General features: G+C 44.2%; 1 protein-coding gene across 1 annotated transcript in view; it reads right to left on the reverse strand.

The window, feature by feature from the left end:
* Positions 1 to 23,297, reverse strand: part of c5 (complement component 5) — a gene marked incomplete at both ends in the record, with an annotated part of 72,813 nt that overhangs the window by 12,276 nt on the left and 37,240 nt on the right. The window contains 9 exon segments of the mRNA XM_080003727.1: positions 1,421 to 1,495; positions 7,293 to 7,397; positions 7,399 to 7,402; positions 7,516 to 7,549; positions 7,654 to 7,744; positions 12,998 to 13,060; positions 13,278 to 13,430; positions 14,268 to 14,348; positions 14,569 to 14,693. Of these exon segments, the coding sequence (XP_079859853.1) occupies positions 1,421 to 1,495; positions 7,293 to 7,397; positions 7,399 to 7,402; positions 7,516 to 7,549; positions 7,654 to 7,744; positions 12,998 to 13,060; positions 13,278 to 13,430; positions 14,268 to 14,348; positions 14,569 to 14,693 (731 nt within the window).

The raw sequence follows: 23,297 nt of genomic DNA on the forward strand, positions 1-23,297 counted from the left end.
TAGTAGTAGTATAGCAGTATTATAGTAGTAGTATTGTAGTAGGAGTAGTTATTAGTAGTATATTAGTAGTAGTATGGTAGCAGAAGTATAGCAGTAGTATAGTCATAGTATAGTAGTAGTAGTAGTATATTAGTAGCAGTACAGTAGCAGTAGTATTGCAGTGTTATAGTAGTAGTAGTATAGTAGTAGTGTATAAGTAGTTGTATAGTAGCAGTTGTATAGCAGTAGTATAGTAGTAGTATAGTAGAAGTAGTATATTAGTAGTAGTACAGTAGCAGTAGTAGAGCAGTAGTATAGCAGTAGTACAGTAGTAGTAGTATATTAGTAGTAGTATAGAAGCAGTAGTATAGAAGTAGTAGTATAGTAGTAGAATAGTAGAAGTAGAAGTATATTAGTAGCAGTACAGTAGCAGTAGTATAGCAGTATTATAGTAGAAGTATAGTAGCAGTAGTAGTATATTCATAGTAGTACAGAAGCAGTAGAATAGCTGCAGTATAGTAATAGTATAGTAGTAGAAGTAGTATAGTAGCAGTAGTAGAGTAGCATTAGAATAGCAGTAGAATAGTAGTAGTATAGTAGTAGTAGTAGTAGTAGTAGTAGTAGATTAGTAGTAGTAGTATAGCAGCAGAATAGTACTAGTATCTTAATAGTATCGTAATAGTAGTAGTATATTAGTAGTGGCATGGCAGCAGTAGTATAGCAGAAGTATAGGAGTCGTATATTGGTAGTAGTATAGCAGCAGTAGTATAGTAGCAGTATAATAGTAGTAGTAGTAGTATATTAATAGTAGTACAGTAGCAGTAGTATAGCAGCAGTATAGTAATAGTATCGTAGTAGTAGTAGTAATAGTATCATAGTAGTAGTAGTAATAGTAGTAGAAGTAGTAGTAGTATATTAGTAGTGGTATAGTAGCAGTAGTAAAGCAGCAGTATAGTATTAGTATAGTAATAGTATCATAGAGTAGTAGTACATAAGTAGTGGTATGGTAGCACTAGTGTAATAGTAGTCGTAGTACAGTAGTAGTAGAAATAGTATATTATTAGTATGCAAGTAGCAGTAGTATAGCAGTAGTATTGTAATTGTATAGTAGTAGTAGTAGCAGTAGCAGTAGTAAATTAGAAGTAGTACAGTAGCAGTAGTATTGCAGTAGTATAGTAGTAGTATATTAGCACTAGTAGAGTAACAGTAGTATAGCAGTAGTAAAGTTGTAGTGTAGTAGTAGTAGTATATTAGTAGCAGTAGTATAGCAGCAGTTTAGTATTAGTATAGTAATAGTATCGTAGTTGTAGTAGTAGTAGTAGTATATTGGTAGTAGTACAGTAGCATAGAAGTAGTATAGTAGTAGTGTAGTAGTATTAGTCAATTAGTAGTAGTACAGTAGTTGAAGTATAGCAGTAGTATAGTAGTAGTATTTACTCACAGTGTCCAGTTGGATGACCACTGTGTCTCCTTGCAGCTCGTAGTATGAGATGACAGGTTCCAAACCCTCCCGGAACTACACACAGAGCGAGGTGTCGTTACAACCTGCACGTCTCACACCTCGCATCCAGGAAGTAGAGGTGTCGTTACAACCTGCACGTCTCACACCTCGCATCCAGGAAGTAGAGGTGTCGTTACAACCTGCACGTCTCACACCTCGCATCCAGGAAGTAGAGGTGTTGTTACAACCTGCACGTCTCACACCTTGCATCCAGGAAGTAGAGGTGTCGCTACAATCTACACGTCTCACACCTCGCATCCAGGAAGTAGAGGTGTCGTTACAACCTGCACGTCTCACACCTCCCATCCAGGAAGTAGAGGTGTCGTTACAACCTACACGTCTCACACCTCGCATCCAGGAAGTAGAGGTGTCGTTACAACCTGCACGTCTCACACCTCGCATCCAGGAAGTAGAGGTGTCGTTACAACCTGCACGTCTCTCACTCTGGATTTTTTTCACGAGTGAGGGGAAAATGGAGCGTGAGATGGACAGGCGGATCGATGCGGCGTCAGCAGTGATGCGGGCGTTGTACCGGACTGTTGTGGTGAAGAGGGAGCTGAGCCGGAAGGCAAAGCTCTTAATTTACCGGTTCATCTACGTCCCAACCCCCACCTATGGTCATGAGCTTTGGGTAGTGACCGAAAGAAAGGGATCGCAAATACAAGTGGCCAAAATGAGTTTCCGTAGGGTGACTGGGCTCAGCCTTAGAGATAGGGTGAGGAGCTCGGACATCCGGAGGGAGCTCAGAGAAGAGCCGCTGCTCCTTCACGTCAAAAGGAGCCAGTTGAGGTGGTTCGGGCATCTGATCAGGATGCCTCCTGGGTGCCTTCCTTTGGAGGTTTTCCGGGCACGTCCAACTGGTAGGAGACCACGCGGTAGACCCAGAACACACTGGATACATATCCCAGCTGGCCTGGGAACGCCTCGGGGTCCCCCTGGAGGAACTGGAAAACATTGCCGGGTAGCAGGGGGCCTGGAGCTCCTTGCTCAGCCTGCTGCCACCGCAACCCCACCCCAGATAAGCGGAGGAAAATGTGTGAGCTTATTGACAGTCTTCTACAGTCGGACCGCCGGTTCATCGTCTCCGGCCTGCTGCTGTGTCCCAGCTTTAGAGACGTAAAATTCACGCGTCCTTCGGCTACACGCATGGCTCAAGGGATATTGCTGCTCCCTCAACGTACCGTTTGTGGACAACTTGGGCACCTTCTTGAACCGTCCAAACGTCTTCAGACGTGATGGAGTTCATCCAAACTTTCACAGATCACGCCTCCTCGCCTTAAACATGGAACTTACGCTGAAATCTTCTGTTCGCTGCTGATGTTTGGTGAGTCCGATCGACTCTGACATTAATGACTGTCACTCTACACTCTACACTCTAAACAATTTTTACTACCGGTTCGGACTCAAACTCTCAATCTCTCAAATGTCTCTATTAAACGTAAGGTCACTAACTAACAAGTCGTTTTTAGTTAATGAGCTTATAAGTACCCATAACCTGGATTTTGCTCTATTAACTGAGACTTTATTAGTCACGCAACACACCACACTACAACACATGCTTGCACACACATACACATGCTTTTTTTGATGGTGGCCGGTGAAATGGATTCTCTGCTTTTGACCCATCCTGGCTTGTCCTTCCTCCGGGGGCACAGCCAGGAGCAGTGGGCAGCGTACGTGGACGCACCCGGGGACCAGGTGATAAGTTCGCTGGTCAGACCATGATGTGTGAATGTTTTTAAGGGGGGTCCTTACTGACGTGAGGTGGAGGAAACCCCATGTGAGCACGGGGAGAACATGCAAACTCCACACAGAAAGGCTCCTATTTGGGAGATAACCCGCCGGAGCACGGTGCCAACAGCGCCCCAGGCGGGAATCGAACCCAGGACCTTCTTGCTGTGAGGCAGCAGTGCAATGCACTGCGCCACCGTGCCACCGTGCCAGTAGCTGAAAATCCTCCTTGGAGAATTCACCTCTTTTGAACACCTTGCTACATCTATAAACTGCAGTGCCCCCATTTTAATCATCGCTGTCTATCGGCAACCAAAATCTAAATGTGGCTTTCTTGATGAATTCTCTGAGCTACTGTCCAAGGTCTCCACTGATTATGATTGTGTAATTATCTCAGGTGAATTTAATATTCAAGTTGACAATCAAACTGACCCAGATGCTCAACACTTCATTAGCCTATTGGAGGCGTTTGACCTCACTCAGCACGTTTCTGGACCCCCCCACAATAAGGGGCAAACTCTGGACTTAATCATATCAAAAGGACTGAATATCACTGTACCCTACGTCATGGATGTTGCTATTTCAGATCACTGTTGCATTTTTTTTTGATGTGTCTGCTCTTCCTGTACAACAGAGGGTACCCCAACAATTAAAAAACGTATCATAAACAATAATACTATTGAAACCTTTAAGATAATTGTAAATGACTTACCGCTGTTCAACGCATCTTCAACTGAGGATCCTGTGAACAACTTCAACTCCAAAATACAAAATATCATTGATAAAATTTGAAACTAAAAACATAGAAAAACAAAAAGCCCCCTGGAGAAGTGAAGCGGTTGCTAGGCAGCTTAAGAGAGAGTGTCGCCAGGCAGAACAAAAATGGAGAAAGACAAATCTTCAGGTTGATCATGAAATTTACAAGGATCAATCGATACAATATATAAATTAAACAGGCCAGACAGTCTTTCTTCTCTAAAATCATTAATGAAAACCTCAACAATAGTAAAGTGCAACCCGTCAGAGATGCTCTCCACTGAAAAATGTGAGGAGTTTGCTACATTCTTCAGTAACAAAATTATATATATCAGACAGAATATTAGTGCCTCAACATCTAGAAATGAACCTTCCTCCAGTTCCCCAGTAATATGACTGTTGCTATGTCTCATTTCGTCCTCTTAGACATAAAAAGACTGGACGATATTGTTGGTCAGCTCAGGTCCTCCACCTGCTGCCTGGACCCCCTCCCTACCACATTTTTTAAAACAGGTTTTAACTGCCTGGCACATGAGGTATTGGACATTTTACATGGCTCTCTTCAATCAGGTATATTCCCTGCAGCATTTAAAAGAACTGTCATTAAACCACTCCTGAAGAAGAACAATCTCGATGCAATAGTTATGCCAACTACAGGCCCATTTCCAACCTGCCACTCCTCAGCAAAATACTTGAAAAAACAGTTTACCTTCACCTTAACAACTATCTAACCTCAAACAGCCTTTTAGACACCTGTCAACCTGGCTTTCCACCTCACCATAGCATAGAAACAGCACTTATTAAAGTTCTGAACGATCTACACATAAACACTGATGCTATAAAACTATCTGTTCTTCTGCTCCTGGATCTCAGTGCTGCCTTCGACACTGATGACCATAAGATTTTATTGGCGAGATTACAAAAATGGGTCGGCCTATCTGGCCCGGTTCTAAATTGGTTCAAAACCTTCCTACAGGACAGGCAGTTCTTTGTGTCAAACAAAGTGAATATTGTATGTGGAGTGCCCCAAGGTTCGATTCTGGGACCATTATTGTTTAACCTCTATATGCTTCCACTGGCACATATTGTAAAGAAACACAAAATAAATTACCATAATTATGCAGATGATTCACAACTGTACATATACCTATCTCCTGATGACCTACTCCACATACACTCCCTCACTCATTGTATCAATGATATTAATGCATGGATGTCAAAGAACTTTTTACAACTGAACAAAGACAAAACAGAAATACTCATCTTTGGTGCCAAGGCTCAAAAACAGAAAATTGCAGATTATCTTAGTTGTCTGTCCCAGGAGAGCAAGAATGAAGCCACAAATCTGGGTGTAATCATAGATGGCGATCTAAATTTTAAGAGCCATATCAAACACATCACAAAATGAGCCTTCTACCATCTAAAAAACATTTCAAAATTAAGAGGCAAAAACATGCACCCATCATCGTCTGACCAGCGATGGACATTTATCACCTGGTCCCCGGGCGCGTCCACGTACGCTGCCCACTGCTCCTGGCTGTGCCTCCGGAGGAAGGACAAGCCAGGATGGTCAATGCAGAGGATCCATTTCACCGGCACCATCAAAGCATGTGCATGTGTGTGTGCAAGCATGTGTTGTAGTGTGGTGTGTTGCGTGACGAATACAGACTGTTTCTTCTGTTTCTTTCAATACAGATGAGATTTCTGGTTCCGGTGAGAACTACCACTTCCAGTCCCGGTGATGTCTTAGCTTGTGCGCTGTTGCTGTTGCTGTTTTTGTTGCTGCTGTTGTCTGCTGCTGGTATTGACAGTGCTGGTGTTGTTGTTGCTGCTTCTGCTGGTACTGTTGTTGGTTCCGCTAACCTTATACCTTAACTGGTGTTGTCGTTGCTGCTGCTAACCTTATACCTAAACTTAACTCTCCCTTACCTTATACCTCAACTTAACGTAACCTTATTTCCAGTTCCGGAGAGAGCTGCCACTTCCAGTTCCGGTGACGTCTGTGCGTGTACGTTGCTGCTGTTGTTGTTGCTGCTGGTGTCGATGTTGCTGCTGCCGTTGTTGTTGTTGTTTCTGTGGCTGTTGGTGCTGCTGTTGTTGTTTTCTGTTGCTGTTGCTGCCACTGTGGTTGGAGTCGCTTTTATTGTTGTTTTTTTGTCTTTGTTGTTGCTTTTGTTGTTGCTGTTGTTTCAGGGGCATTCTTTTGTAATGACCGGCTGACAACTACGTTCTCTTTCTTTTTTGTATTTCTTTGTAAAGCGCATTGTGTTGCCCTGGTATGAAATGCGCTCTATAAATAAAGTGTGACTTGACTTGACTTATTAGCATTGTTGTTATTATTATTATTATTATTATTATTATTATTATTATTATTATTATTATTATTATTATTATTATTATTATTATCACTACCATTAGTACTATTATTATTACTATTATGATTACTATTATGATTACTATTATGATTATTATTATTATTACTATTATTATTTTTATTATTATTATTATTATTATTATTATTATTATTATAACTATTTGTATTACTATAATATGATTATTACTATTGTCATTATTGTTATTACCATTATTATTATTGCTATTATTATTATTACAATTACTATTATTATTATTATTATTATTATTATTATGATTATTACTATTATTACTCTTACTCTTATTATTATTAAAAGGGGTCCATTTTATAACTTGTGCTGTGTTTCACAGAACCCAGAAAATTGGAAAACGTAACAAACACAACTGAACTGGAGTCTGCGCAGCTGCCTGCATATATAGTTATTGTATTTTATCTTCTGAAAACAATTATTGGTTGGTATGAAAAATGTATTGTTGTCATGACTATGCAAGAGTAATAGTGTTTAAGGAATTATAATTATAATTTTAAGTTCGGTGAACCTGTATGGAATATTATATTGAGTTATTTTATTTCTATATGATATGATAATATTGCATCACACATATGGAACAGTCATGATCATGTTTGAACCCTGTTTAAAACTCTCAGGACGTAGAGCTCGGGGAGTTTGGCAACACTGAAATCACTTCCTGTTTACATCCCCTCTTCTTCCTATTGCACAGGTACTTCCTGTCTCACCTTCCAACCTGTCTCCCGATCTCACCTCTCTCACGGGTCTAACGTGTACAACCTGTCTCACCCCTTTCACTTGTCTCACCGGTCCAACCTGTCCAACCAGTCCAAACTGTCTCACCCCTCTCACCTGTCTCACACGTCACACCAGTCTTACCAATCCAAAAATCCAAACTCTACTACCTGTCCCACCCTTCCAAACTTTTCAAACTGTCTCACCTGTAGCAGGTCATCCAGGTTGGCATCCAGTCCAGTTGGGAGCTGGATCTTCATCACCGTCAGACGGGACTCCATGGTGAGCTCGTTAGGAGGAGGCTTGTACCTACACACACACACACACACACACGTTTAGATTTCTGTGTGTGTGTGTGTGTGTGTGTGTGTGTGTGTGTGTGTGTGTGTGTGTGTGTGTGTGTGTGTGTGTGTGTGTGTGTGTGCTCACATGGCGCAGGCCACCAGACTAGTTGAGCGGAAAGCTGAAGGACAAGGGAGGATGTACATTAGTGATGGACAGCAAGCCAAAGAGAGACAGGCAGGCAGAAAGACAGGCAGACAGACAGGGAGAGAGACCGACACCTACCTCTGGATGGGTCATTGCTCATCACCTCTATCTTAAGATCAAAATTACATTTCTGGGAGGAGGCAGTGGTCTGGTAGTACACCATCTTCATCTGAAAGACAGGCAGATGGAAAACGGTGTTATAGTGGCGATAGTGGCGATAGTGGCGCCGCCCCTAGCGGTCGCCTGCGCCGGCGCTTCTTTCTTACTCTTTAGTATTTTTTTCCTTTTTTTATCACAATGTTCGCCAGAAAAACATCAACAATTAACTCATACGGCCGCGATGCACTCATGGATATAAAAATTTCCCTAAACGAACAACTTTGGGACTTTTTATCCGTGGGAGCAGAGTGGCCGGCGGAAATCCTACGCGGGAACACTCGCAACAACAACAAAAATGGAGTCGCTGTTCCACGAGCCGGCCCACGGAGGAAGCACCGAGGTAAACGAGGCGGCATTCGGGTCAGAATGAGGACGCAACCTTACCGTCCACCTCTGCCAAGCATCCTTCTTGCTAACGTCCAGTCCCTGGAGAACAAGATGGATGAACTTCGAGCGAGGATTCAATTCCAGCGTGACACGAGGAACTGTTGCGTCCTCTGCCTGACGGAAACATGGCTGAACCCACTGGTGCCGGATGAAGCCATACGTCCAGCCGAGGCCTTCTCCGTGTTCCGCGGCGACAGAACGGCAGAGTCGGGGAAATCCAAAGGTGGAGGCGTCTGCCTAATGGTAAACAACCGCTGGTGTAACGCCAACAACACCAAATGCCTCTCCCACTCCTGCTCGCCGAACCTGGAACAGCTGACCATACTATGCCGTCCATTTTATCTCCCCCGGGAATTCAGCACGGTCATCATTACAGCCGTTTATATCCCACCGCAAGCGGACACCGACGCAGCTCTGTCGGTTCTGTACGATGTGTTGTGCGGATTTCAGAACAGACATCCCGACGCGGCTGTGGTGGTGACTGGGGACTTTAACAGGGCCAACCTTAAAAAAGTTCTGCCGAATTTCCACCAACACATGACGTGTGCCACCAGGGGAGACAGAACTCTGGACCATTGTTACACTCCTTACAAGAACGGATACAAGCCCGTGTCGCTTCCTGCTTTCGGGAAATCAGATCACGCCGCGATCTCGCTGCTTCCTGTTTACAGGCCTCTGATCGCGCGGGATCTGGTGATGACGAGGGAAGTGAAGCGGTGGACGAACCAATCAGAGGCTGCGCTTCAGGACGCTCTGACTGACGTAGACTGGGACATGTTCCGAGCGAGTTCAAGTGACGTCAGCGAGTTTACGGAGGTTGTAGTGAGTTTTGTGGCTACGCTCGCGGATGAAATCGTTCCCACGGTGAAAGTTCGGATATTTCCAAACCAGAAACCATGGGTTGATAAATCCATCCGCTGCGCTCTGAATGCTCGCACGGCCGCTTACAACGACGGACTTGTATCTGGCAACATGGACAATTACAAAGCGGCGTCGTACAATCTGCGGAGGGCGGTGAGAGACGCCAAACGGACGTACAGAGACACCGTGGAGCTGCAGATGGAGCGGGGGGGACACAAGACGCTTGTGGGAGGGGCTGCGAACAATAACTAACTACAAGAGCAGCTCCTCCCCAGCCACGAGTGTGGACGCCTCCCTGGCCAACCAACTGAACTCCTTTTATGCGCGGTTCGAGTCTGGCAGCAGCACCGCTAGCTCGCCGGCTAATTGGAGCTACACCGCTGGGGACGAGCGCGCACTCTCAGTGTCCGTGCACGAGGTCAGGAGGGCTTTGATGCGGGTGAACACCAGGAAAGCTGTGGGTCCAGACGGCATATCTGGACGAGTACTGAAGACCTGTGCTAACCAGCTAGCTCCGGTGTTCACCACAATATTCAACATCTCCCTGGCTGAATCAGTGGTCCCATCCTGCTTCAAGAGGTCCACCGTCGTTCCTGTCCCGAAGATCGCCTCTCCAACCTGCCTGAATGACTACCGTCCGGTGGCCCTCACCTCGGTGGTCATGAAGTGTTTCGAGAGGCTGATTAAGGATTACATCTGCGCCTCCCTCCCCCGCACCTTGGACCCGTTGCAGTTCGCGTACCGGCAGAACAGATCCACGGATGACGCGGTCTCTCAGGTACTGCACACCACGCTCACGCACCTGGATGGCCAGAAGGGGGCCTATGTGAGAATGCTGTTCATTGATTATAGTTCAGCTTTCAACACCATAGTTCCCACCAGACTGGCTGTCAAGTTGTTGGAGCTAGGATTGAATGCTCCGCTGTGCACCTGGATCCTGGACTTCCTCACAGGCCGCCCCCAGGTGGTCAAGGTGGGGAAGTACATGTCAAGCTCCCTCACCCTGAATACAGGATCCCCCCAGGGCTGCGTCCTCAGCCCCCTACTGTACTCCCTGTACACACACGACTGTGTGGCCAGGTCCAGCTCCAACACCATCATCAAGTTTGCTGACGACACCGTGGTCGTGGGCCTGATCACCGACTGCGATGAGAAGGCCTACCGCGAGGAGGTGGCTGACCTGTCACTCTGGTGCCAGGACAACAGCCTCCACCTGAACGTCAGCAAAACCAAGGAGCTGATTGTGGACTTTAGGCGTGGATCACAATCGAGGACGCACGCGCCGTTGTGGATTAATGGGACTTCTGTCGATAGGGTGAGCAGCTTCAGATATCTGGGAGTCCACATCACACAGGACTTAACATGGACTGTTCATACAGACACTCTGGTGAGAAAGGCGAGGCAGCGTCTCTACCACCTCAGGCAGCTGAGGAAATTCCGGGTCTCGGTGAGGATCCTCAAGTCCTTCTACTCTGGAGCAGTGGAGAGCATCCTGACAGGCAACATCACTGCCTGGTTTGGGAACTGTACTGCCCAGGACAGGCGGGCCCTGCAGAGGGTGGTGCGTTCAGCTGAACGTACCACTGGAACTACCCTCCCCCCCTTGCAGGAGTTATACACCAGGAGGTGTAGTAGCAGAGCCCGTAGGATCATGAAGGATCCTCATCACCCCAACAACGGACTGTTTCAGCTGCTGCGGTCAGGCAAGCGCCTCCGCAGTCACGCAGCGAGAACAGAGACTGAGACGGAGTTTCTTCCCTCAAGCCATCAGAACTGTCAACGCTGACCTCACCAGGGGTCCTAACTGAGCCATGCACTAGGCTCCACTACCTACTGTACTGTATGTAGCATACTGTACCGCATACTGTATCACTGTTCAGGGTTGTTCGTGATGCCGTATTGCTGCGCCGTACTGTTGTATACTGTGCTGTATTATCCCAAACACTACCTCACACTATTCACATTCACATGCCACTTTAATTCACATGCCACTTTAAATGCACATATCTGTATATACATAGCCATATTCTTCAACCTATTCCATTTTATTTCAATTTATTTTTTATTGTATTTTATTCTATATATTTTTTATCTTATTCTATAAGTATTCCACTTACTGTATTACGTTTTAGGAGTCAGTTAGTCGGTCTATTAGAAAGTAATTTTCTACTTTTTATTTTATTTTATTTTAGTACTTTTTCCTAGGACTTCTTGTGTGCTATCACCGGGTGCGTTGCATTACATTTCACTGCATATATGTATGGAAGTATGTATATGTATGTGACAAATAAAAATCTTGAATCTTGAATCTTGAGTATATACTGTATCTAATCCGGGCAAAACCGGTTTGAAAACCTTGTTAAATATCTAATCTGGATGAAACCGGTTTGAAAACAGTGTTATATATCTATTCTGGAGGAAACCCGTTTGAAAACAGTGTTATATATCTATTCTGGAGGAAACCCGTTTGAAAACAGTGTTATATATCTATTCTGGAGGAAACCCGTTTGAAAACAGTGTTATATATCTATTCTGGAGGAAACCCGTTTGAAAACAGTGTTATATATCAAATCTGGACGAAACCGGTTTGAAAACCTTGTTATATATATAATCTGGACGAAACCGGTTTGAAAACAGTGTTATATATCTAATCTGGACGAAACCGGTTTGAAAACCTTGTTAAATATGTAATCTGGATGAAAACGGTTTGAAAACAGTGTTATATTTCTAATCTGGACGAAACCGGTTTGAAAACAGTGTTATATATCTAATCTGGACGAAACCGGTTTGAAAACCTTGTTAAATATGTAATCTGGATGAAAACGGTTTGAAAACAGTGTTATATTTCTAATCTGGACGAAACCGGTTTGAAAACAGTGTTATATATCTAATCTGGACGACACCGGTTTTTAAACAGTGTTATATATCTAATCTGGACGACACCGGTTTTTAAACAGTGTGATATATCTAATCTGGACGAAACCGGTTTGAAAACAGTGTTATATATCTAATCTGGACGAAACCGGTTTGAAAACAGTGTTATATATCTATTCTGGAGGAAACCCGTTTGAAAACAGTGTTATATATCTAATCTGGACGAAACCGGTTTGAAAACAGTGTTATATATCTAATCTGGATGAAACCGGTTTGAAAACAGTGTTATATAGCTAATCTGGATGAAACCGGTTTGAAAACAGTGTTATATATCTAATCTGGACGAAACTGGTTTGAAAACAGTGTTATATATCTATTCTGGAGGAAACCCGTTTGAAAACAGTGTTATATATCTAATCTGGACGAAACCGGTTTGAAAACAGTGTTATATATCTAATCTGGACGAAACCGGTTTGAAAACCTTTTTATATATCTAATCTGGACAAAACTGGTTTGAAAACAGTGTTATATATCTAATCTTGATGAACCGGTTTGAAAACAGTGTTGTATTTCTAATCTGGACGAATCCAGTTTGAAAACAGTGTTATATTTCTAATCTGGACGAAACCGGTTTGAAAAAAGTGTTATATATCTAATCTGGACGAATCCGGTTTGAAAACAATGTTATATTTCTAATCTGGACGAAACCGGTTTGAAAACAGTGTTATATTTCTAATCTGGACGAATCCGGTTTGAAAACAGTGTTATATTTCTAATCTGGACGAAACCGGTTTGAAAACAGTGTTATATTTCTAATCTGGACGAAACCGGTTTGAAAACAGTGTTATATTACTAATCTGGACAAATCCGGTTTGAAAACCTTGTTATATATCTAATCTGGACTAAACCGGTTTGAAAACAGTGTTATATTTCTAATCTGGAAGAATCTGGTTTGAAAACCTTGTTATATATCTAATCTGGACTAAACCGGTTTGAAAACAGTGCTATATTTCTAATCTGGAAGAATCCGGTTTGAAAACCTTGTTATATATCTCATATGGACGAAACAGGGGGGAAAACAGTGTTATATATCTAATTTGGACGAAACCGGTTTGAAAACATTGTTTGCGGAGGAACGTACCTTCACATTCGACACTCCTGTCCCAAAACCTGTCGACACGATGATGTCATCGTCCTGTGTCACCTTGGAAACCATCGCTGAAGGTTAGACAGTTACTGACCAGGATAGGGTCACATGACTGAAGTAATCATTTCACAATCTAATCTTATGGATTGAATTTATTGATCGCTTTATTCTGGTCAGATTGAATCATAAACTTGTCAAAACCCCTTTTCAAGCTTCATATTTCACAAGCAATGTTTTCACTTCCTGCTCTAGGATGACAGGCGCTGTGGCTTACTGCTGGTGCCGTGGCAAACGGGTGGCTCTGGTTCACATGCACCCGGGTCAGAGTTCCCTTCCCGGCATAACGCAGGACCATGTGCAGGTCCAGGTCGGCTCGCTGGGCAAACCTGCTGTACTCTGCTATCGCCTCCAGGGTGAGGGCCAAGTCCTGGAGAGAGAGACAGGCAGGGGGAGAGAGAGAGAGAGAGAGAGAGAGAGACAAGGAGTGGGAGAGAGAGGGAGAGAGAGAGAGGCAGGGGGAGAGAGAGACACATGTAGGGGGAGAGAGAGAGAGACAGGTAGGGGGAGAGAGAGAGACAGGCAGTGGGAGGGAGGGAGAGAGAGAGACAGGGAGTGGGAGAGAGAGGGAGAGAGAGAGAGAGAGGCAAGGGGAGAGAGACACGTGTAGGGGGAGAGAGAGACAGGCAGGCGGTAAGAGAGAGAGAGAGAGAGAGACAGGCAGGGGGTGGGAGAGGGAGACAGGCAGTGGGAGAGACAGGTGTTTACATGTGTTTCAAATTAACGATGACTGAAGAACCAGACCTCAAACGACGAGCGGCGTACTCGCTCAACAGGAAGTAGTGGAGTTACTGACAGGAAGTAGTGGGGTTACCGACAGGAATTAGTGGGCTCACTGACAGGAAGTAGTGGGGTTACTGGCAGGAAATAGTGGGGTTACTAACAGGAAGTAGTGGGATTACTGACAGGAAGTAGTGGGGTTACTAACAGGAAGTAGTGGGATTACTGACAGGAAGTAGTGGGGTTACTGACAGGAAGTAGTGGGCTCACTGGCAGGAAATAATGGGGTTACTAACAGGAAGTAGTGGGGTTACTGACAGGAAGTAGTGGGGTTACTGACAGGAAGTAATGGGGTTAGTGACAGGAAGTAGTGGGCTCACTGACAGGAAGTAGTGGGGTTACTGACAGGAAGTAGTGGGCTCACTCAAAGGAAGTAGTGGAGTTACTAACAGAAAGTAGTGGGGTTACTGTGTACATGTGTGTGTACCTGTGTGGAGTACAGCCCTCCCCCGTAGTGCTGGTCCTGGCTCAGCCAGGTCAGAATCGGCCTAACATAGTCAATCAAACCCTGGACGAGAGAGACAGCTTTAAGGAGGGGTGAGGCAGGCAGGCAGACAGACAGACAGACAGACAGACAGACAGAGACAGACTGACTGACTGCCTGACTGGCAGACAAGCAAGCAGACAGACATACAGCAGGCATTCAGGCAGGCATGCAGACAGACAGATAGACAACCAGAAAGACACACTGACAGGCAGACAAGCAGACAAGCACACAGACAAGTTACTTTGTGCAGGGCGGTCAGCATCACGTATGCTGTGGTCTCCACTGTCAAGCCGCTGGCTTGGTCGGGTTTCAGCCAATCAGACGCCACGTTAGACTCCCGCCAATACCGGAGCACAGGTGGGCGTTCTGCACACACACACACACACACACACACACACACACACATATATACATACACACATACACACACACAAACACACACATATACATACACACATACACACACACACACACACACACACACACACAGAGTAGTGTGATTTGTGTTTAGTGAATACTGACACACTGCGGGAACCAGACTGAGACTGAAAACGGTGATGAGATGTATATAGTGTATATAGTATATATAGTGTATATAGTATATATAGTGTATATAGTATATATAGTGTATATAGTATATAGAGTAAATATAGTTTATATAGTGTATATCATACATATAGTGTATATAGCGTATATCTGCTCTCCATTGATATACTGTGTCTCTGCACCGCTATCATGCCTGAACCCGAGTGGCACGGCAAGAAGGTCCTGGGTTCGGTTCCCGCCTGGGGCGCTGTTGGCACCGTGCTCCGGTGGGTTATCTCCCAAACAGGAGCCTTTCTGTGTGGAGTTTGCATGTTCTCCCCGTGCTCACATGGGGTTTCCTCCACCTCACGTCAGTAAGGACCCCCACCCAAAACATGCACCATCATGGTCTGACCAGCGATGGACACTTATCACCTGGTCCCCGGGCGCGTCCACGTACGCTGCCCACTGCTCCTGGCTGTGCCCCCGGAGGAAGGACAAGCCAGGATGGTTCAATGCAGAGGAGCCATTTCACCGGCACCATCAAAGCATGTGCATGTGTGTGTGTGTGCAAGCATGTGTTGTAGTGTGGTGTGTTGCGTGACTAATAAAGACTGTTTCTTCTTCGTGTGTATAGAGTATGTAGAGTAAATATAGTGTATATACTGTATATAGTATATATAGTATATACAGTATAGTAAATATAGTATATATAGTGTATACAGTGTAAATAGTGTATATAGTATATACAGTATAGTAAATATAGTGTGTGTATAGTGTATATAGTATATATATATACTGTATATAGTGTATATAGTATATACAGTATAGTATATATAGTACAGTGTATATAGTATATATTGTATATCGTGTATATAGTTTATATGGTGTATATAGTATGTAAGGTGTATATAGTACATATAGTTTATAGAGTGTATATCGTATATACGGTGTATATAGTGTATAAAGTGTATATAGTATATATATTGTTATTTCACGGTAAGGAAACGTGGCGATTGTGAACGCTAGTGTAGTGAATACTGACAGACTGCGGGAACGAGACTGAGAACGGTGATGAGATTTATATAGTGTATATACTATTTACAGTATAGTAAATATAGTATATATAGTGTATACAGTGTATATAATGTATATAGTATATATAGTGTATATAGTGTATAAAGTGTATATAGTGTTTATAGTATATATAGTGTATATGGGGTATATAGTGTATAGAGTATATATACTGTATATAGTGTATATAGTATATACAGTATAGTAAATATAGTATATATAGTGTATACAGTGTACATAGTGTATAGAGTGTATAAAGTATATATAATGTATATAGTTTATTAGTGTATATAGTGTATAAAGTGTATATAGTGTTTATAGTGTATAAAGTGTATATAATATATATAGTGTATATAATATATATAGTGTATATAGTATACACAGTATAGTCAATATAGTATATATAGTGTATACAGTGTATATAGTGTATATAGTGTATATCATATATACAGTGTATATAGTGTATATCGTATATATAGTGTATATAGTATATACAGTATAGTAAATATAGTATATATAGTGTATACAGTGTACACAGTGTATATAGTGAATATCATATATATAGTGTATATAGTGTATATAGTATATATAGTGTATATAGTGTAAATAGTTTTTCTAATATATTTAGTGTATATAGAATATACAGTATAGTTAATATAGTATATATAGTGTATACAGTGTATATAGTGTATATAGTGTATATCATACATATAGTGTATGTAGTGTATATAGTATATCTAGTGTATATAGTGTATATAGTATAACGTTGTACTGCCAGTGCCGCTGTTCCATGGAGAGAGCATGCGTTGAGGTCGCAGAGCAGGCTGAGAGGGCATGCTTTGCAGCAGAAGAAAAGGCGGAGGCAGCACGCATGGAGGCCACACTAAAGGCCCTTAAAAAGGAAGCAGAAGTGAAGGCTGCAATAGCAGCAGCAGAAGTACTCGAAGCTGCTCGACGCCGCCGTGCTGGGGAAGGGCTCTCTGCTTCAGCACAGAGGCCAAAGCGGTGCACCAGGAAAATGTCAACGCACATTTCAGCGGCCAACACAGCGGCGGGGCAAATGAGCACACAAGGAACGTTCCACAGCCCATGGACACTCAATGCGGTGACACTCGGAACGGCGACCCCCCACCACCCCCCACCCCCTTCGGAGCCCGACGACCTACCATCCCGTACCATCTCCCAGAACCCGGCAATACAGAGGCCCTCAGTGCGGGGCCTGGCTGTAGCACCTCCCGGAGCTCGGCAGTACCCCCCCCCCCCCACAGCCCTTCATCGCGGAGGGCCCCAAGTTGTGGGCCCAAGTTGTGTCAACGTAAGGGTTCATGTTGACAAGACCCGCTCGGCCACGGCAGACCCGCGGTCGATGGAGCGGCACCTGCAGCCGTTGTCCACTGCACAGAGTGCCACAGTAATCACCACTTAGCAGCTCTCCATGCCGGTCCCTCGACCTGGCAGCAGAAAGGTCAGACGCCACGCTTAGTGGAGAACAAGGTGCCACTGCACACGGCGGGGAGCCTTCGCAAGAGAGGGCGCAGCCTGTTGTGTGTACAATCAAGACTAGTGTCCTAGAGAACGGACAGCCCAGCAATCTCGGGCCCTGTGAGAATAGCATCTAAGGGAAAGCGAAGTTCCCAGGGGGACAACACAAACTATGCAAAGATATGGGGGAACACATCTTCAACCACTCAGTTGATGACGACAAACTTGTATCCCCAGCCAAGGACACGGCCTTCTTCGACATTGTGAATGGTGGGTTCTTCAAGGACAATGCTAAGAGTTGGGTCCCATTCCGCAAGCGTTAGCATCAACATCCTGAGCACTGATATCTACCAAGCTTTGGAGTCTACCATGTTTACCTGGGGGTCCTGGTTTGCTTCAGGACTGAACCAGCTGCGATCATGGCCAACATTCAGCAGATGTTCTACGGCGCCTTCACCAAGGCAGTTGATGCCGTCACATACCTCAAGGTGGCTAACGCGGAAGCTCAGATCGAACCTCAACTTACCATCTCCAGACTCAAGCACCCAACTGGTCCACCCGATGAAGGCTTTGACCTTATTAACCCCAAAACAGATGGGGAGCTCTATCCAGAGGGTGTCTGTGTCACGCGCTTTTCAGGCCGAGCTTGGCAGTACGCAGTTCGAGAGTTTCTCCAGCTGGAAACCTCTCTCAAGAACCGTGGCCCGGCTCTCACTCACTCCTTCACCCAAGCATGCCGCAGCTGGGACGTCTGCAGCAAGCCTCTATCCAAAGAGCCGCTCAACCCTCGACCCAGGGTATTCGACCCTGGAGGGTCTGAAACCTGCGGAGGACAAGCAAACTGCAAGCAGCGGGCAGTCATCTTCACATTCATGAGCTTACGTGCAGTGCACATTGAAGTGCTGGAGTCAATGGACTCCTCCAGTTTCATTAATTCCCTCAGAGGCTTCTTTGCCATCAGAGGCCCCGTGAACCAGTTCAGGTCAGACTGGAGGACCAGCTTTGTGGGCGCCTGCAAGGAGCTCCAGATAGTTCTATCAGCCCTAGTGACAAGCAAGTTGAGAACTACCTGACAGGGTGCGGATGGACAGGGCATTTCAATCCCGCACACTCTTCAGACATGGGCAGACTCTTCAGCCACTGTGGTTTGACATTTTACAGATGCCAGGCGGGGAGTTTTCTTCCCCCAGGTGGGGAGTTTCCTGCCCCCCCCAGTCCGTATTGTGACATCATAGCATTGTGATGATAGTATGACATCAAAACACAGGCAGATAAGATGGTGGGACAGAGACACAAAATCAATCTGATCACCTCTCAGACCCAGACTAATCATTCCCCTTGAGAAAGCACAATCTGTGAATTAATTCACGTTATTGGTGTATGCATACATTGGAGGATCTATAACAACATATTAACAGGTCATTTACATTTACATGGACACTGATCCTTAATTTGCATATTTCTGTACTGTTCCACAGTTTTACACCGCTTTTATTAAAGATACCAACAGTGAGATCCTGTCTCCGGGTACTTATTGGAAGAGTGTTTAGTTCACTGTATAGCAGGCATGGGCAAACTACGGCCCGTGGCCACATACCGCAGGCTTTTTATTCCGGCCCGTCGAATATGTGACCCACTGCAACAAAACCCGCTATCTGCATTTTTTTAATCGCCAGAAGCAGCCAAATATGTTGAAAAACCTTTCCAGAAGGATTTTTGAATATTCGTGTTCCTTTGTGGTTTTTCATATTTTCAAAACAGAGTTTGATTTAAAAATAGTAGAAAAAATTTAAACTATGGAGTTAAATATTCCCGTTAGATGACATGGGGAAACACAGTTCAATTACCGAGATGCTGAACAGCGCTGAACAACGACGATCGATAGTTTCCTTTAAAGCGACCCTCCAGGTGAAGATCATCTTCTCCTGTTTTGGGCTGCTCCCGTTAGGGGTCCCTCCCATTCAGGCACATGTATTCTGTCTTACTCCTGCTGACTTTCATTGCTCTTCTCTCTAATGCATGCCTCCACTTCTCCAGGCTCTCCTCAACCTGCTCCCTATTCTCGGAACAGATCACAATGTCTTCCGTGAACATCATAGTCCACGGAGACTCCTGCCCGATTTCATCTGTTAACCTGTCCATCACCACTGCAACAAGAAAGGGCTCAGCGCTGATCCTTGATGCAATCCCACCTCCACTTTGCACGCCTTCGTCACGCCTACTGCACACCTTACTACTGTCTGACTGCCCTCATACATGTCCTATACCACTCTTACCTACTTCTCTGCCACCCCTGACTTCCTCATGCAATACCACACTTCCCCTCATGACACCCTATCATATTGTTTCTCTAAATCCACAAAGACACAGTACAACTCCCTCTGGCCTTCCCTGTACTTTTCCATCAGCATTCTTAAAGCAAACATTGCATCTGTAGTACTCTTTCCTGGAATGAAACCATACTGCTGCTCGCTGATGCCCATCTCTCCTCTTAACCTAGGCACGGTGGTGCAGTGCATTGCACTGCTGCCTCACAGCAAGAAGGTCCTGGGTTTGATTCCCGCCTGGGGCGCTGTTGGCACCGTGCTCCGGCGGGTTATCTCCCAAACAGGAGCCTTTCTGTGTGGAGTTTGCATGTTCTCCCCGTGCTCACATGGGGTTTCCTCCACCTCACGTTAGTAAGGATGGGTTAAACACAGAGGCCTCATTTCACCGGCCACCATTCAAAAGCGTGTGTGTGCATGTGTTGTAGTGTGCTGTGTGACAAAAAAAGATTGTTCTTCTTCTGTAAGTCTCCCTTATTCTTGAAGATGGTACCAGTACACTTCTGCTCCACTCCTCCGGCATCCTCTCCCTTTCCAGGATGTTATGGTGTTAAACAGTCTCGTTAGCAACGCCACTGCCATCTCACCTGAACATTTCCATGCTTCCCCAGGTTTGTCATCTGGGCCAACGGCCTTTCCACTCTTCGTCTTCTTTAATGCTGTTCTCACCTCATCCTTGCTAATCTGCTGCACTTCTTGATCCACTATCCCCACATCATCCACTCTTCTCTCCCTCTCATTTTCTTCATTCATCAACTCCTCAAAGTACTCCTTCCACCTTCTCAACACACCCTCCTCACTAGTCAGCACATTCCCATCATTATCCTTCATCACCCTAACCTGCTGTACATTCTTCCCAGCTTGGTCCCTTTGTCTTGCCAATCGGTACAAGTCCTTTTCTCCTTCCTTACTGTCCAACCTCTCATACAACTCGTTGTACGCCTTTTCCTTTTCCTTTGCTATATCTCTCTTCACCTTGTGCCGCATCAACTTGTACTCCTCTCTACTTTTTTCATCTCTGACTTTCCCATTTCTTCTTCGCCAACCACTTCTGCTCTATGCTTTCCTGTACTTCCTCATTCCACCATCAAGAGTCCTTGTCTTCCTTCCTCTTCCCACATGATACACCGAGTACCTTCTTGGCCGTCTTCCTCACCCTTCTGCAGTTGTTTCCCAGTCATCTGGTAACCGTTTATTCCCATGAAGTTCATTCCTCCATATTCCATGTGACGTGAAGTCAAATTTTAAACCGATTTGATAGAGTTCAACCTTTAAATCAGACTACTTTTACACACACACAAAGACATCATTGTGGAGGGGGCGTGTACCAACGAAGAAGTAATGCTGACATCACTTCTGAAAAAACCTTCGCCTCCGTGCTGTTATGGATAACGAGAAGTGGGTGGAGGAAGATCTAAATCATATCGCAGACCTTAATCTGACCAGTGCAATAGATCCAAGTCAGTGTAAGCAGCACATACTGGACTTTATATTCCATGATGATAGTCAGTTCTCCGACAGCAACACAGACAATGACAGCGATGCTGAAACTGATACCATATACCTTATACCTTATGTACTAATATTATTAGTACCAAATTATAGTAAAGTCCGCATTCATTTTGCCTTTTCCCTGCAATGCCCAGCGTTTCAGTTGATCCCACTAGATGGTGCACTCCAGACACAATGGACCTTTGTTGGAGTCTGGTTTATCCTATTATCCTCAAAGCCTTTGCCCTTTGGCCTTCTACTTCACCTTTGGGGCAAAGGTGAAGTAGAAGGCCAAAGGGCAAAGGCTTTGAGCCCTTCTATAAAAATGAGTGGACCAAAGAAAAGAAAAGTCAACAGTGAGTGCCGAGTGTTAAATAAGGAGTGGACAACTAAATATTTTTTCACCGAAGTCTGATCAACGGTGGTTTTGAAAGATACAATATCAGCCGCCACTTTTCCACCAAGCATGCTAACTATGCGAGCAAGCAGTCAATGCAAGAATGAGCGGCTACTGCTCAGGGTTGGCAGGCAATTCAGCAAAAAAAAATTCACAGTAAACCATAGCAAAGGCCAGCAAGTCTTTCTCCGAAGGGCGAGTGTTTGAAAGAATGCATGGTAGAGACAGGGGGTCTCTTGTGTCCAGAGAGCAAAAACAAATTTGAAAAAAATTGTTTATTACGCAGGACAGTGACTCGCTGTGTAAAACTAATTGACGAAGACGTAGTCAGCGAGTTAAACAAAAATTCTGGTTTAAATTATAATTTAATAAGTTAATATTAAGTTAGTTATATTGTGCTATAAACAGTTCTGGCCACTTATAGGTTACAGAGATTAAGACAACTTCCACCATGCCTCCACACATAAATACTGCTCTCATTTTGGTTTTGCTCAAACCCAATAAGGACCCAACCCTCACCTACAGTTATAGACCTATAATCCTTCTTAATTGCGATTTAAAGATTATTATTAAAACACTAACCAACAGAATTGAAAAAGTTATTCCATTTATAATTCACCCAGACCAAACAGGCTTTGTCAAAGGCAGACACTCATCCAGCAATAAGAGACATTTATTCAGTCTGATGAGCATATCTCAAAGGAACAACTTTAATACTATTATTGCTTCTTTAGATGCTAAAAAGGCATTTGACAGAGTGAATTGGATATATCTCTTTCCAACCCACAACAAATTTGGCTTTGGAGAGTCAGTCATTCCATGGATCAGAATCCTCTACAACTCACCATCTGCTGCTGTCATCACCAATGGTTACACTTCACAGCGTTTCACTCTACAACGCGGCACAAGACAAGGATGTTCGCTCTCCCCTTTACTATTCGCCATCTTTATTGAACGCCTTGCAGCAGCCATCTGTCCGAGCAGTGGTATCGTAGGCATGCAAACAGGAAACTCTGTTCACAAGATCAGTTGCAGATGATATTTTGTTGTACTTAAGGAACCCAATATCATCCCTACTGGAAGTGTTGAATCTTATATCTAAATTCTCAGCTATCTCAGACTATTCAATAAATTGGACTAAAACCACTCAGTGGGGGGGACTGCAATGCTGTAACCCAGAAACTTCCCTTTAACCATCACAACAGGCAACATTAGATACCTTGGTATTGATATCTCCACCAATCTGTCAGATTTGCTTACCCTTAACTTTACTCCATTGCTCAAATCCATTGAAGATGACCTCATTCGATGGAACAGCCTACCCATCTCACTAATTGGTAGGATAGCAGCAGCAAAAATGAATATACTACTGTAACAAATGATGTCACAATATATAAATATATAAATATGTAATCACATAAACATATATGCACATACATAATGACGAACACAACTTAATAGAACCCCAGTCACATATTTTCTATTATTCACATCATTTCCACAGACATCCAAGCCTTGGAGTCCAGACACAGCTATCAGTATTTAGGCCTCCACGCATCCCACAGACATTCATAAGCCTTGGAGTCCCAGACGCAGCTATCATTGTTCAGGCTTCACCTTGACACATCTGCAGAGAACGAGAACAACATTCGTCACATAGTTCACCAATGACCAGTA

This window comes from Zeus faber (genome assembly GCF_960531495.2).
Source record: "Zeus faber genome assembly, chromosome: 7".
In the NCBI taxonomy this organism is placed as follows: domain Eukaryota; kingdom Metazoa; phylum Chordata; class Actinopteri; order Zeiformes; family Zeidae; genus Zeus; species Zeus faber.